At 37.7% G+C, this 15059-nt stretch overlaps 2 protein-coding genes across 8 annotated transcripts; one reads left to right on the top strand and one right to left on the bottom strand.

The window, feature by feature from the left end:
* The first annotated feature begins 113 nt into the window (after positions 1-113).
* Positions 114-10544, top strand: LOC135671854 (uncharacterized). 6 transcript variants are annotated; one of them, XM_065180156.1, is made up of 15 exons: positions 115-681; positions 1234-1892; positions 3003-4178; positions 4306-4377; positions 4918-4989; positions 5154-5191; positions 5283-5370; positions 5447-5596; positions 7857-8048; positions 8134-8213; positions 8297-8369; positions 8495-8596; positions 9548-9653; positions 10044-10128; positions 10201-10544. In XM_065180156.1, the coding sequence occupies exons 1-15, from the start codon at positions 312-314 to the stop codon at positions 10382-10384; spliced, it is 3447 nt and encodes a 1148-aa protein (XP_065036228.1). In that variant the 5' UTR covers positions 115-311; the 3' UTR covers positions 10385-10544. The 6 variants fall into 6 exon arrangements, with proteins under 6 accessions (XP_065036241.1, XP_065036234.1, XP_065036228.1 ...); XM_065180149.1 differs by having other exon boundaries at positions 116-681; positions 10041-10128; XM_065180176.1 differs by having other exon boundaries at positions 587-725; positions 10041-10128.
* Positions 10545-10726: 182 nt separating this feature from the next.
* Positions 10727-14750, bottom strand: LOC135671868 (protein YELLOW LEAF 1, choloroplastic-like). 2 transcript variants are annotated; one of them, XM_065180198.1, is made up of 5 exons: positions 14661-14750; positions 13285-13360; positions 12278-12417; positions 11253-11328; positions 10727-11110 (listed from the first exon to the last, which is right to left on the bottom strand). In XM_065180198.1, the coding sequence occupies exons 2-5, from the start codon at positions 13340-13342 to the stop codon at positions 10911-10913; spliced, it is 474 nt and encodes a 157-aa protein (XP_065036270.1). In that variant the 5' UTR covers positions 13343-13360; positions 14661-14750; the 3' UTR covers positions 10727-10910. The 2 variants fall into 2 exon arrangements, with proteins under 2 accessions (XP_065036270.1, XP_065036276.1); XM_065180204.1 differs by having other exon boundaries at positions 13970-14701.
* Positions 14751-15059: the final 309 nt, after the last annotated feature.

Below are 15059 nucleotides of genomic sequence, written 5' to 3'. Positions count from 1 at the left end.
GAGTAATCACAAGGGCATATGTATGGTTTCAAAATAATTGACTTCTTTATAAATCTATTCGGACTTCTCTGATATATGGAGCAGTGAGTGTCATTTGAGATAAGGTTAGGGGATAAAGTGAAACTTTCCATATAAAACGCAAGTCCTGCGCGCCCTCTTGTATCAAAGCCACCCACATCGTTTGAATTAGTTTGGTGGAACATTAAGAACCCTAGTTTTCCCTCCCAAAGAAATCACCGCCCCACCGCTTTCGACCGGACTCCGAACCCTGTATCCATCCCTAATCTTTGGATCCTTGCGCCTGGGTCTCCATGGATCCCGGCGAGGGGAGGGAGCTCCCGAGCGCCGGCGACGAGGAAACGATCGCGAGGAAGAAGTCCCGCCGGGTGAGCTTTGCCGACATCACCGCTATCCATGTCTTCGACCGCGACGACGACTACGAGACTCCGCCGGACTCGAGGCAGGTCTCCGCCGATGGAGGCGCGGACGTGGAGGCGGTAGGGTTCCACGAGGGTGTCCCTGACAGCGACGGTTCCAAGGGGTCGCTCCGTGGGCGAGAGGATGAAGACGATGACGAGAACGAAGAGGACGATGAGGACGACGGCGACCAGGAGCGGTTCGTTAGGGATATGGATTCTTCTTCGCCTGGAAGCGCCGTCGGTTCCGTGACCTCTTATGATGGTAGTGTTCTCGTTGGTGAACCAATCAAGTGTTAGATATGTTGGGTTAGCCTTCTTGATCTGATGAGTTCTTGAATTCTATCTTTCCTTTCCCTGCCATGATTAATATTTAGCATTAGTTTCGTTTATGATGCATAATCAATTGTTCTTTAGTCTCAGTTCTGATACATGTTCAATTTCTTTTGCTTTTCTTGGCATTTAGAGATTCATTTTAATGAATAAGTTGGTTGGTGATGATAACGTCAGAAGGCCTATTTGGATACTTATTGGTAGATCTCGGTGGTTCATTCTCCTTAACTAAAATTAGAAGAATGTTTATTTCTAATATTTTCAGAATAGCAAATTCTGGAGTAACAACCCCTTTTCAATTTCTTGGTATGCTCTGTTAATGTCTGGTTGGAAATACCATCTCCTTCTGGTACTTTTGATATCCATTGTTATCACGTGAACAAATTCACATAGTTGTACTTACTTTTTCCTGCTTTGTTTTATTCATCATGATTGGCAATTTGTTTCCTCAATTGCTAATATTTTATCTATTCACCATCGTCAGATGATAATTTCTTTGGGCCCGTGTCGACAAGTTTTATTGGATCAGGGAGGCTATCTGAGGCAGGAATGTCAGATGATACCAATCATGATGTTACACTGGATTCAACAGCATTTTCGTTGCACTTTCGTAATATTGCCCTGGCGGATGACTGCACTGCTGACTCAATGAGAAGCATGAGGACACCAACCGGAGATGCAACAACTGCTGATGCTGCAAGCATCATTGTCCCAACAGGATCTAAGAATCCATTTCTTGGCAGCAAGCTTTTTGCTGGAAATCTAAGTGGAAGTGTGGGTGGATCAAGTAATATGAGTCTGATTGAAGAAAAATCAAGCAAATATGACTATGGGAAATTATCATCCACTTTGGTAAATCTGCTAGATCAAGTGAACAGAAGCATACAGACCAGATCTCCAAAAAGTGCCAATAAGGTCATAGCATCTGATTCTCATTTAAGTAAGGTATCAGGAGCAAAAGAATCTGGGGAGAATGAAACACGTATACGTAAAGCAGCTGGACTCAATGCAACTGGCGATTGTCCTCTCGACTCACATCTCTTGGAAGGATCTGCTAAGGACACTACCACCGAACAGATTGTTAATAGCAATGCTCCTGAAGAAAATATTCATTTGGATCATTCCATCAGCAAAACGGCCGAGGTGACCTGTGGCTGTGTGTACATCTTCCTTCAATGCATCATATTACAGTTAGAACCTAATCAATCCCTGAGTCTGTATCTTGCTAAAGAGTGTCAAGTGATAAGTGATTTTGAAGTAGTTGTATATATATTTTTATCTTATAACATTATTATTTATCTAGGTTTTGTTTTGATATGTAGTTTTATTATTAAAGCATAAAAAGAAACTAAAAGAAAATAACAGATTTTCCTCTATTTTATTTTATTGCTAGGTAGGAAATGGGTTGCATTTAGTTCAAGGTTAATATTACCAAGTTAAAACATTTAACCCAATTTACTAATTTTAATTCTCATTTTTTGGGTCCTTGACCGAATTAACTAACTGAATGACTTGGGTTGGCAATGAAGATGATAGAGGGTATGAAACACTCCAGCTTATTCCCATGTTGGAAGTGAGAAAATTATTACCTTATATTATAAGGTTAAAGTGAATCTACTGTCATTAACTTTTAAGTATTTTAGGTTAGTGCCTCAAACTCATTAAGTTAATGGATTAGTTATCCCATTGGGCAGGACTGTGACATGGGAACTTTAGTCCTCCTTTAGGCGGTTTCTTATATACTAGGTTTCAGGTTGAATTCCTTTGACAGGATTACTTGAACTCCGAATAACTTGATTGTCATTTGGTGGGCTAAACCTCTAGGCATTTATTTAATCATTTTTACCTCTGAGCCATATAGTACCTTGATGTCTAAATATATTGGGAGCATAAATTTAGTCATCCTTAACCTTGAACCGATGACTACCTTGATGTCTAAATATATCAGCAGACCTTTTTGGTTTTCTTGGTTCCATTCTTTGTTTACAACTAGCATTATTGCTTAATTGCTTTATGATTGCTATAGTTTGGAAATTATACTGATCTACATCTCATCTTGATATCATGCACCTTTTTAGATTATATTTTCTCTCAAAATCTGTATTTGTAAATTGTAACAATTTCACTAGACTCTTCATCAATAAATAACCATTCCAAGATCATTCTATTCATCCAAAATTCAGCACATGGGCTATTTTTGTTGACTTTTTATAGCTGCATTCCTGATTAAAGACTAGATTACCTCACTTGTAGGGAAGGGTTACCACTTTTGGAAAGGACAGTCATAAAGATGCTAATGAAGTAACACAGTCTGGCATCGATGTTACTTCTCGGAATATTAACTTGCTCGTACCTCTGCATAAAGGATCTAGAAGCAAATCTACCATGCAATCTGATCATGTGCACCGGGCACTGCACAAAAATCAACAAAGCGGAAATAACTACCCTTCATCTGTTTCCTCTCAGTCTACTGCAAGAATTCCAGCATCAGCTATTGCAAGTAGTCGAGAACATAGTCTAGAAGCTGAAGGTGGAATGCATACTCCCAAAAGTTCTCTTCAGCCCTTTCAGGCTTTATTGCAAGGATCTGTCTCCTCTTTACGTGCTAAGCGGCAACAACTTTTTCTTAGTCCAGTAAAAGAACAACCTCCTTCCTCCTTGGAGTCAGAACTCACAAGACATGGTGAGAGAATTTCAGCTATTAAGAATCACATTTCAAAATTCAGAACTCTTGAAGCACCAGATCTTGATAATTTCCAATTAGGAGTGTCACGGAAGGGTCATGTGCCCCTGGACCTTGAAGGCATGTTTAAAAAGGAGGCTGATATTTCAGTAGTAAAATGCAGCAGTGACCCTGTTATTAACATGGAAGACAGTCTTCTAAATTCTGTTCAAAAGACCAGAGCTAAGGCACACAATGTTGATGCAAAACATTTAGGGTTTGCAGGCCTAGATGATGCTAGAGAGTCAACACCAAGAAAGGCAGATGATGCTGTGACTCTAAGTGACCTTTCCTTCCATTTGTCCGGGTCAGAAACTAACATGCTGCAAAGTTCATTAATTTCTAATGACCTTGCCAAAAAGGCCTCTGACCCTGATGCCCATGATGTTTCACAAAGAGAGAAAATCAAGTTCAAGGAAAGCTGTCAGCCTCTAAATACTTCCTCTGAGGTGGATCATCTGGATCACTCTTTTGTTCAAGATTCATTGCCAGCTGATGGTGATTTAGTTGGAAAGAAAAGGAGAATTGAACAGTCTCTTGTCATGGATGAAAGCCACATCAGTAAAATTAGCAGGACAGAAAAGAGTCCTATCTTTTCAAGTGAACCAGTGGCAACTAAACCTATGATACATTTAGCTCATCCTTCAGAAATTATTGATCAATCCCTTGAAACTGGTGGCCAGCGAACAGCAGTGCACTGGTCCGATGTATGTATATATTTCTTTTCTTGAAACTTCCTTCATGTTCTCTTGCTTTTTACAACATTCTTTTAGGACTTTTTATAATGAAAACCAGAACTATCAATTTTTATTATTTCTTATATTCATCTTGCAGATATTCTCTAAAGTGTCTGATGCCAAAAAATTAGTATTTTCTCCAATTATTCATAAACTTGCTTTGCAAGAGGTAAACTCTTTCCATTCTTTTGCAGTTGCATCAAGTATGCAATATCAGTAGATTAAGCAAATTGCCAATCATTATTTTGCTTATGGAAATTTATGTTTTTCCCCTCAAAATTTTTCATGAAATAATGCATACAACTTATATAAGAGCACATGGTTTCTGAAGGACTTGTTTATGAAATTTAGGCCAGAGATTTGGATTTACTTAATGCTAGTTTAGGGTTTGTCTCAAACTTTTTACCCTGAGGTCATATATTTTAGTTTTGGGTCTGAGGGATTTGAGGGTGTATAGTAGTAAACATATGTGGATAGTTTGGAAGGATTTGAAGTTCATTGTGATGGAACTTTCTGGTGAACGGAAAGTATGAGAGAGCAAGATCTGTACATAAACTTGTGTTGTATACTGTGTTTGTTGGCTGTTTCTTTCTGGTCATTATTTCTTGGAAAGTGTATAGCACTCTAATTGATTTTTGTGTCTTTTTGTTACTAAGAACACCCACGAAGATGATTACAATTTATGCATTTCTTTTATCTTGCTATGAAGCTGGACATCTTGGAGGATATGTTGGGTGAGCTGCAAGTGGCTAGAAAATATCTGAAGATTTCTTCTTCTTTGGTATGCTTGTGAATAATAAGCTCATATATTGATTATTTTTAAATTTATCTGCGAAAAACATACTTTTGCAATTTTTGACATTTTTGTTCCAATACATCCACAAATAACATTTATAAAGCTAGGTCTTTTGTACCAATGAAAGAACTAATCTGTTGTTATTGCAGAGGAACAATGATCACTTGGATGACTTGCACCGACAGAGGTAATCTTTTAGTTATTTGAAGAGGGTATTTGTCTTGCATCCCCATGTTATATGTCAATTTATAGGCTGATTAATTAATTTGACTTTGCAGAGTTACTGAAGCATGGTTTTTGCAAGATAAGTTTTTATATGAACAAGCCAAAATGCAGATAAAGCGTGCCAAGTTGGATCAACTACGTGTGAGACCTTGTTTATTAATTCGGCCTATTACTGCAGTTAAGTTGATGTAGCTCCTAAATTAGCATTTTGTTGCAGGGTAAAGCTCACTCAATTCAGTCGGGACTTAAGGAATGTAATAGTCTTAAATCAATGTTTTCACAGCTCTGTCTTCAGAATACAAGATGTGTACAGAATAAGGAGAATCAAGTTCACTCTGTTTCATCTATTACTAGTTGCCGAAATAAGGTGTTTTTGTGCTCTCTAAGCTGCAGTATATTCCTAATATGTTAAACACTAGACATTTGCTTGTCACTGTTAAGATTAATTAGGCTATGCACTGTAAGGAGGCTTTACATTTTGCTTATTTCTGGTAGAGAACTTTTCATTGCTTTTTATATGTGTTCATCTGAGGTTATCCATTATTTTCTGTTGATCTTTTTTGGGGCACGGATTCAGGCCTTAAAGGGAGCGATCAACTTAAAGTCTTGCATATAACTTTCCATTAAATTTACAAGTGCAAGATGTTCTTAAAAACCTTGTAAGAAGTAACGATATATTGAAATGTGCTATTATTAAATTTCTAATTACATACTACGAAAATTATGTGCATATCAAATCTCTGTTCTCTGTTACATGCTTTTCATTCTCTTTGATGGAGCCTCTGATATGGTGATGGCATGATACTGAAGAAGGTAATGAGATCTCAATTATGTTTTGGCTTATGCAAAGCATAAATCTAACTTGCTTTGATGGCATCTCCTTCCACGTTTCAGTGACCTGAGCACTTGTATGATTGTATTAAGTGTTGACAGCTGCAAAACAGAACCAAGAACAAGAACAACTATAACAGCAATAACAACACTTGCAAGCCATGATATCCCGACTATTTGGGGTTGATCACATAGATCTTTTGTTGTCATTGAGCATTATATAAAGCAAATTTTCTAATTAAATCAATAGCATTCAAATATTTTTTTATTGTTTTTAATATAGTCGTTTTAGAATTTTTCTCAATGTTTTCTCCTCGAATCACTAATCTTGACTCATCTTGTCTATTCACATGTATAGGTTGTTGTCATGATATCCTGAGTATTTGGGGTTGATCACATAGATTTTTTGTTGTCATTGAGCATTTTATAAAGCAAATTTTCTAATTAATTGAATAGCATTCAAATATTTTTTTTATTGTTTTTAATATAGTCCTTTTAGAATTTTTCTCTATGTTTTCTCCTCGAATCACTAATCTTGACTCATCTTGTCTATTAGACAAGTTTGTTGGAAGCTGCTGCAATTGTGGTGGCCATGTAGTCATCTAGGAGAATGTTTGCCGTTGTACCTTAAAAGTGACCACACTATTGCATTAAGTTTTTAATTTTTAATTTTTGTGAATCAGCCATAAGCTTATGGACATGTCCAATTCTCCATTACTACTCTCCTTTGAAATCAAAATACTGCACAAATATGGTGTTTCCATCAATTTATTGCTTATGTTTATTATGCCTCAATATTTACAATTGGAGAGTTGAATTTTTGTTATTCCACAAACTCCATCACATGCTTTTCCTTTGGTTAGCATGGTTATATGTATGCTATCATCGCTTGTTTTGAATTTGCTGCTGGGACTGGCCGTATCTGAGCTCCTCATTTTCAAAAGTTCACTCCATTGCCATTTAAGCTGGGTATAAGCTGTAACTTGGGTTGGATGCAACCAACATCTGCTTAGCCCATCCTGATCAATGTGTTGAATTGGGTAAGGGTTTGGAAAATCCAAACTAACCCATATATGGGTTTGTTGAGAACTAATCTGTCCCTGATCTGAATCTGTTCCTAATTAATCCAACCCAATCTAGTAATGCTCATGCACCAGATACTGTTTCTTCGAGACTACATATGTGCTATATTGATACCAGTTTGTGGTTGTAATATTTTAATTTTACTCAAATATCTTATCTGTCTCCTTCGACATTCTGCGAGTTTGGAGCTCCCTTGTAAAGGGCTGTCAAGTTGGTTGTCATTCTGTGTCTTAGTTTGGATGCAGAGTGTATGTTTCGGATCTCTCGGTGAGCTTTGGGAAGTTTTTCTTTAAAAGAAAACTCAATTCCTTTATATTGTTTAACTATTATCCAATTACCCTTATACTTTAAAACAAAATCCTTATTGTCATCTTTGCTGCATAACCTTATATATTGAAAGATTACTTATATATAAGTACATTGACATGCTCAAAAGATGTTCTCAAACTTTTAATAATGCTCTTTTCTTGAAAAATCTTATATTCTTGTAGATTGACTAGGATTGTTGAATGATCTGTTTTAACATTGGCAGCTTATTTCTTCATTTATGGTCTGTATATAATGAGTTACCTGTATTGTTTAATTGATGCCATCAAACCTTATCGAAGAAACCTTATTGAAGGATAATTAGGCAGAAGGTTTTCTTTGCTTATAGATTTATATTTATTTCACATACAAGATTGTTAAGTTGCTGTTGGATTCTGCTTTTTCAGGAAGCAGATGAAAGGATGGCATCAATGAGACAAGAGCTAAAAATGCTGGAACAGAAGGAGGATCACTTGTTGAAGTCGCTTGGAGTTTGTTGCAAGATAAAAGGAAATATGAGCACCGATGGAATTACTAAAGTTGCTAATGAACGTTTAGAAATGCGGAACCGTATTAATATCATTCATCAACAGTCACGGGTATGACTTGATTAGTCATCTGATCTGAATTATATAAGCTATAACCGATTATGTAATGACAAAGGCGTCCTTTTTATGGTTGTAGCTTTGGGAATTAAGCAACACAGTGAAAAGGGATAATAAACATGATATTGTGCTTAATTATTGCAATTTCCTCTTTCAAAGGTATATAAGTTCCACTTATTAATTCTTTCTTATGTAAAGAACTTACTACCATATTTTCTTGTAACCTAAGTTTGATGTAACAGGTTTACTATTGATTCCTGTCAAGTCTCAAGTATACTTGTCAATAACTCATTGCATGCAGAAAACATTGGGAAGGTAATGAATATCTTCTTTGTGGTGCAAACCTTTTCTTTTGTTGTTGATCTTTGATTTATATTTTATTGTATAGTTGCAATGATATTATGAAACTAACATCCTAGCGTCATGTTGATATTCTGCAGACTTTTCACAACATGAATGCACATGTGGTTTTTGAGTTTGTTTTTGGTGACAAGGGTGATAGCAGAGTCATCAGTTCTAAATGCTTTCAACAAAAGACATTGGTAAGTTGGTTTTACTAATTGAGTTATTATAACGTATTACTTCTCATAGAAATTTTTAACTAAATGGTGATTAAAGTCTCATCTTAGATCAGCATGCTTTAAAGGGTGTGCTTTTGTCCCTTGTGGAATTTTCTTCTGCTTTTGCTTTTGAAATTCAGTAAGTTGTGTACTAAATAGCTTCAGTAAGAATATTATCATATTAAGAAAAGGTGAAACTTTAATTGCTATACATGATGAAGTATAGTTACACAATGGATTTGTGTCTTTATCTATTGGATTCATGTCTTGCATGCTTGCATATTTTCATCTTTGTGGTGTCTCCTAAGCATTTTCTTTGCTATACCTGATTTAGCAGAAATAGAAGAAAGTCAGCTTACATAAGTACTTGTTATCAAACAAATTCTACACAAAACCCCTTTTCATGCTGTTAATTCTTGGGAAAACTATGATCCAGGTTCCTTTTTGGATAGTTTTGTTGTAAAAAAAAAATTGACATTTTTATTTCCAACTTTGAGAGTTTGGTTTCTTTACATTTTGCCCCTACTTTTGGTCGGAATCTTAACACTTTTGGATCGATGTGCATCGGTATACTGTTGTAGACCAAAAACTAGGTGTATGCTAAATAGTATAATTTTTTTACAGGGTAGTTTGGGACGTATTTTGGGGAATTATCAGTGATTACCCTGCATGGTTTTGTGTGTAAAATTGAAAGTGCTGAAGTCACAAATTTTTTGTGAGGTGCATTCCGTCTAGGCAGAGTAGGCGGCAAGAATCAACTCTATCTTGATCTTTTGCCCTTTCTTTGTTTTTAGTTTTTATAATGTTTCCTTTCATGTTCAAACTGTTCTTTTGGATGGAGAGTGTTGCATTAGTGCGCTGCTGACACATTACTTTGCTTGGTTAAGGTTCTTTAGCAAACACATTCTCATAATTTGGTTGCTGATCATGCAGGAAACCAGTTTGCTTATGGGGATCCTACTTGATGTGCTTGAGGAAGTACAAGTTGCAAGGATGGAAAATCTGAATCTAACATTCTCAACCTTCAGCCATACACCCCGTACGACATCCCTGCTTGTTTTATCCCTTTTGATTCATTCATCCATTACTTGTGAATTTCTTTAATATATAGTTTCCTACACTTTGATTCGTTAGGGGTTTGCACTCTCTTTATTTGTTTATTTGATTAGGTTCTCATTGTGGAGTTTTCAATCATTTTGAACTACTTGATAACAAATCATCAAGCAGGCCATTGTTTTTCTTTGAAATGCTATTTTCAGATACCATTTTAGTTAGAACTTCAGGCGCATATAATTGATCTGAGCTGCAGAATATTTTAAATCAGATTTAGTTTTAGTTTCCTGGTTTTAACAACACACATGCATGATCAGCATTTAGCTATAGTTCTAGCATGATTTTGAAATCAACCCCTTTGCGTATCTTTCAGCAGGCCAACTTGAGTTGCAGCTCTGTTTTATGAATTTCAAAAACGGCCAGAAAGTGACATTGAGCATGGATATGTCTGAACTTAAGTGGTAAGCTCAGAGTGCTTCGACATGAACCCCACTTTATTTGCATGCTAACAACTTTCTCTTCTTCGGAGACAGTGCAACCTATCCATCGGAGCCTTCTGAACTCAAGTACAAGATATGCCAGGCACAGACAACACTATCTCCATCACTCTCTGCTAGACTAATGGCTACGCTACGTAGCCATCAAGGCAAACGTTTGGTGATCTTAAGTCTGTGCCGTGCAATTTCCCTGTTGTTTCAGGACTTACTAGCAAGCTGAGAGGCATTACATATTTGAGGAGAGTGATTTGCTGCTGCTTGTATATATTTGCTGCTGTTAGGATCTCAGTTTGATGGCTTCCAAGTGGTTCTTTCATAAAGAGTACATGTCAAAGTAACTAATCTTTTGGGCACTCGGTAAGATTTACATATTTGAGGCAGATGTCGTGAACATGTTTTATTTGTTAACCTCAGCACCAAACTCACTCGAGGCCACTGCACAAATTTAAAGTAGAACATTAAATAAAATTTGGGAAGAATGATGCACCTGATTAATGACGATACAATCCCAACAATCCATCGTGTGCCAGCAGAATATAAAAACACATCAATTCAGCATCAGTTAGTTCATAACAGATTAAGCTCAAATTTGATTAGAACTTCTATTCATGTTCATTCATATATAGCTGGTTTAATGATCATGCTCGACATTAACAGCTCGAGTGATGATGAATCTTTCACCGTGACAATCTTCATCCTCATCCTCGACGTGTTGGATTACATCAATAGACCAAACTGGGAGAGAATCAATATCTTCGTTTGTTATTCTGATAGGGCCCCTCGCTTTCTTGATCCTTCATAAGACCTAAAAAGGCAAGCAAGCCAAAGAAGAAGAAACCACCCGACCAGTGCCCCCCTCCTCCACCACCTCCACCGCCACCACCATCATCATCCCGAGGTGGAAATCCTGTCCCTCCGTCGTCAAGCTCTGGTGATTTCTCCTTCCCTGAAAATAAGATGACAATTACTTCTTGTTAAATATTGGAATTTGGAAGTATAAAAGAGGGGGAGTTATTTCATCTGGTCATCATTCAACAACTTTAGCCTCGGGAAGAGCAATCAGTATCATCCACATATATGTTCCTCACCTTGGATGGGAGCAATCGTTATCGTAGATGATTGGCGTGTGACTGTCTGGGTTTGCTCTGCTGCACATCTTGCGCTCTGCAGGAGAAAACAAGGCAGTAAGTTTTCGCGTTGAACTAATAGATAGCCATGTAAGATATAATGCAATAGGCGGGGAAACCAATCAGGAAACAACCAAGAATTACAAACAGAAATGAATTATAAGAATGAGAAGAACAAATATGATGCCAATACAGCAATATCATCAAGGCTAGCTTTCATGTGGCTCACTGATAATATCAGCAAGCCTATCCCACTTTCAACACAAGAAAAATTCATCCAAGATCACAAAATAGTCCAAGAATAGATTCATTTTAGTCAGCTTTATTATTATTTTTTCTTTTTATAATTTTCAGATGAAAACGCCAATACAGCAATATCATCAAGGCTAGCTTTCATGTGGCTCACTGATAATATCAGCAAGCCAACCCACTTTCAACACAAGAAAAATTCATCCAAGATCACAAAATAGTCCGAGAACAGATTAATAAATAATACGCCACATACACTACTGATACCTCTATTACAATGGTACCAAAAACAGGAAACGTAATCATGCATATTTCTCTCTGCACACCACTGTTAATTTCATGCCGTCATAAAAATTCAAGCACTCCAAGCAACTATGCCAGTAGCATTCAAACACTCCAAGTAAGGACCAACCAGCTATTCTTTAGTTGTGTTGCTTAAAAGAACTCAATGAAAATCCATCTATTTTGCTGCATAATTTCAATCATGACCCAACTAGCAACATGCATCCCTGTCTTGATCTTGTTATCGACCAGAATATTAGCTCCTCAAAGTTTGAGATATGCAATAAAAATAGTCAAATCAACACTTCAAGATGCACAAATAATGAATGACCAAGGTGGACAGCTGAATAAGTCAACATCACAGCCTTAGAGCCAATTATCGCATACTAACGGCGTTAATTTATGAAACCTTATCATGCACAAGTATAATTTCATGACGGTTATAAGTAACACACCAAGGCTGCAGCACATATCAGTGCACCAGAACGTAGTCGCCGAGCTCCCAATTTAGTTTGTGCATGTTGAAATGGCTGATATTTAGTGCAGGGCAATGAGAGATCAGAGTATGGAAGCTGGACCCTTCGACCTGGTGTCCCTGCATCATATGATAAGATAGTTTGGTCATAGCAGCTGAGAAAATCTTATGCACAAGGCAAATGAAAAAACAGATAACAAGAGCAAAGATAATGATACACATAAAAGATCTCCATTCCTTTTACATAAGGATGAGTCCTCAATAAATTATAAAGCCTGATGACATCATTATCCTAGTTCATTGCACTAACTCTGCTGAAGTGATCTTGTCCAGTTGTGTCCCTTTGGAATCACAGAGTCAATTAGAATGCTGTAATGTCCTACGCACCACATTATGCACACATTTTATAGGAATGTGTAAACTGCATACAGTGGAGAAACATTAGAAAGAAATTTGGTGCAATAACTTCCTAACGTATAAAAAGCCCAATAGTATAAGTTATTTACTCCATGTAAACCTATTGTTTCCCAACTTGTACAATTTTTAACCTGGTTGTATGGATGCAATCCCTTATATTCCCTCTTCCTCTTTCCTCTCTTGGCAGGAGGTGGATCAGATGCAAGGTTAGGTAGAGCAGTAATGGCAATGACAAGTGCAGTGGTAGCATCAGTCCAGTACAACAAGCCTGTTTCTAATTGGCTTGCCAGATTAGCATTCTATATATTTCAAAGTCCTCACCACAGATTTAGAGTATCTTGTTCTTACACTATCTACTTCATACTTCCTTTACTTGCACCAACAGATTCTCTATGCACCATCTCATCTTCAGAAATTCACGTAACGTTTTAGATCTCAGTGATCATCATGGGTCACATAAGTATCTAGCACCATTAATTTGTGTCTTCAGCACCACTGATTTAGGTTGCAAATCAACTAAAAACTTTCAGCACTAGAATCATGATATATTTATATTAAGTGAAGATGTACCTTGAAGGCTCTTCGTTGAGGTGGCGAGAGCAGGCACAGTCGCACTTGTTAGAGACATCCTTCTTATGATTCAAATCTGCAAGTTAGCAGTACACATGGATAACAATCAGCAAACAATAAAAGCAAACACACCATGGAAACACTGAATCTGAGAGAAAAAACTGAAATCCTTAGATCTTCAGGCAGAGTTCTAGTGCTGAAAGTTTCTCTAAACAAATCACCAAACAACCTGATGCTGAAGATCCTCTAAACAAATCACCAGACATACTATTCTCTCTCTCTCTCTTTCTTTGTGAGAAGAAGATATAATCACAGGTCAACTAGAACTTCAAATTAATGAGCACCAAGAATTGATCTTCCACTAAATTAAATGTGCAAAAAAACACCCTTACTGCTGTATTCTGGGTAGTAATGCCCAATTGTGTGTAGAATTTCTCTAAACTTCTTGCAAGAAAAATATGGAAAAAACAAACAAAGGAGAGGCAGCAGCACAAAAAATAGGGCATAAAGTATTACACCATAAAAACCTTTATCTTTATACAAAAACTAAGGATCCCAACTAAAAGAATCACTAGAAACATACAAATAAACGAAAACAAAGATTTGCATCATCTCCATCGAGCAAGATAAAAATGGAACTCGGATGAAACAACCCCAACGTAGCACCCACCAAGAAATCCTTTACCTGAACGACACGCAAAGATGAGAGTAGACCCAACCCTCGACCCTCGACCCTCGACCGATAACAAACCAGATGGTTCTAATCGATATCAAGAAGCATCATCAGAGAGAGGGGACCGATCATGAGACGAGACAGAGGAACAGAAGCAAGAACTGGAAGAGGCGAACAAGGAGAAGAACTCGGGGATGCCAACTAAAAGAATCACAAGAAGCACACAAATCTTCACCATCGAGCAAGAAGAAAACCAACAACCAAGCGTGACTCCGATGTAACAACCCCCCACGAAGCTAACAAAAGAACAAACTCCGGCGACCCGAGAAAACCTTTTACTCCACCGACACGCAACGATGAGAACATCCCCTAACCTCGATCGATATGGTTCCAATCGAAATCAAGAAGCATCATAAGAGCACGGGACGGAACAAGGAGAAGAACTCGGGGATGCCAACTAAAGAATGACACGAAGTACACAAATCTTCACCATCGAGCAAGAAGAAAACCACCAACGAAGCGTGACTCCCCTACGGAGCTACCAAAAGAACAAACTCCGACACGCAACGACAAGAACATCCCCTAACCTCGATCGATACGGTTCCAATCGAAATCAAGAAGCATCATCAGAATGAGGGAATCGATCACGGGGCGAGACAAGAGGGGCAGAAGCAAGAATCAGGGGAAGAGAACTCGGGGACACCTTCGATCGCCCCCGAGGAGCCCAGCGAGAGAGAGATAACCCGAGCGCGTGGCGCAGAGAGGCAGAGAGGATTCCTTTCGAGGGATGGGAATGGGATCAAATAGCGCATCTAAATGGGCCAAGCTCCGTGGAGTGGACCAGCGGCCCATTGACGATTGATCGGTTCGGAGCGGTCGTTACTGATGCCGAAGCGAACCGGAAATTGATCGGTTCGGTTCGTTGATTAGACCATTCCTTTAATTGAATCCCACGTTGGAAGTATTGACTTACATAAATAAATAATACTCAAAAAAGTTATTTTTTGTAATTGAAAGCGTATTAAAAAATAAGAACATAATTATATCTTCTTCTTCGTCATTAATAGTAAGCAACACAGAATCTGATGGCACGTTGTTGATG

This window comes from Musa acuminata, chromosome BXJ1-1 (assembly GCF_036884655.1).
Source record: "Musa acuminata AAA Group cultivar baxijiao chromosome BXJ1-1, Cavendish_Baxijiao_AAA, whole genome shotgun sequence".
Classification (NCBI taxonomy): Eukaryota; Viridiplantae; Streptophyta; class Magnoliopsida; order Zingiberales; family Musaceae; genus Musa; species Musa acuminata.
Note: the sequence above shows the minus strand (reverse complement) of the source record. Positions and strands in the feature narration are given on the sequence as shown.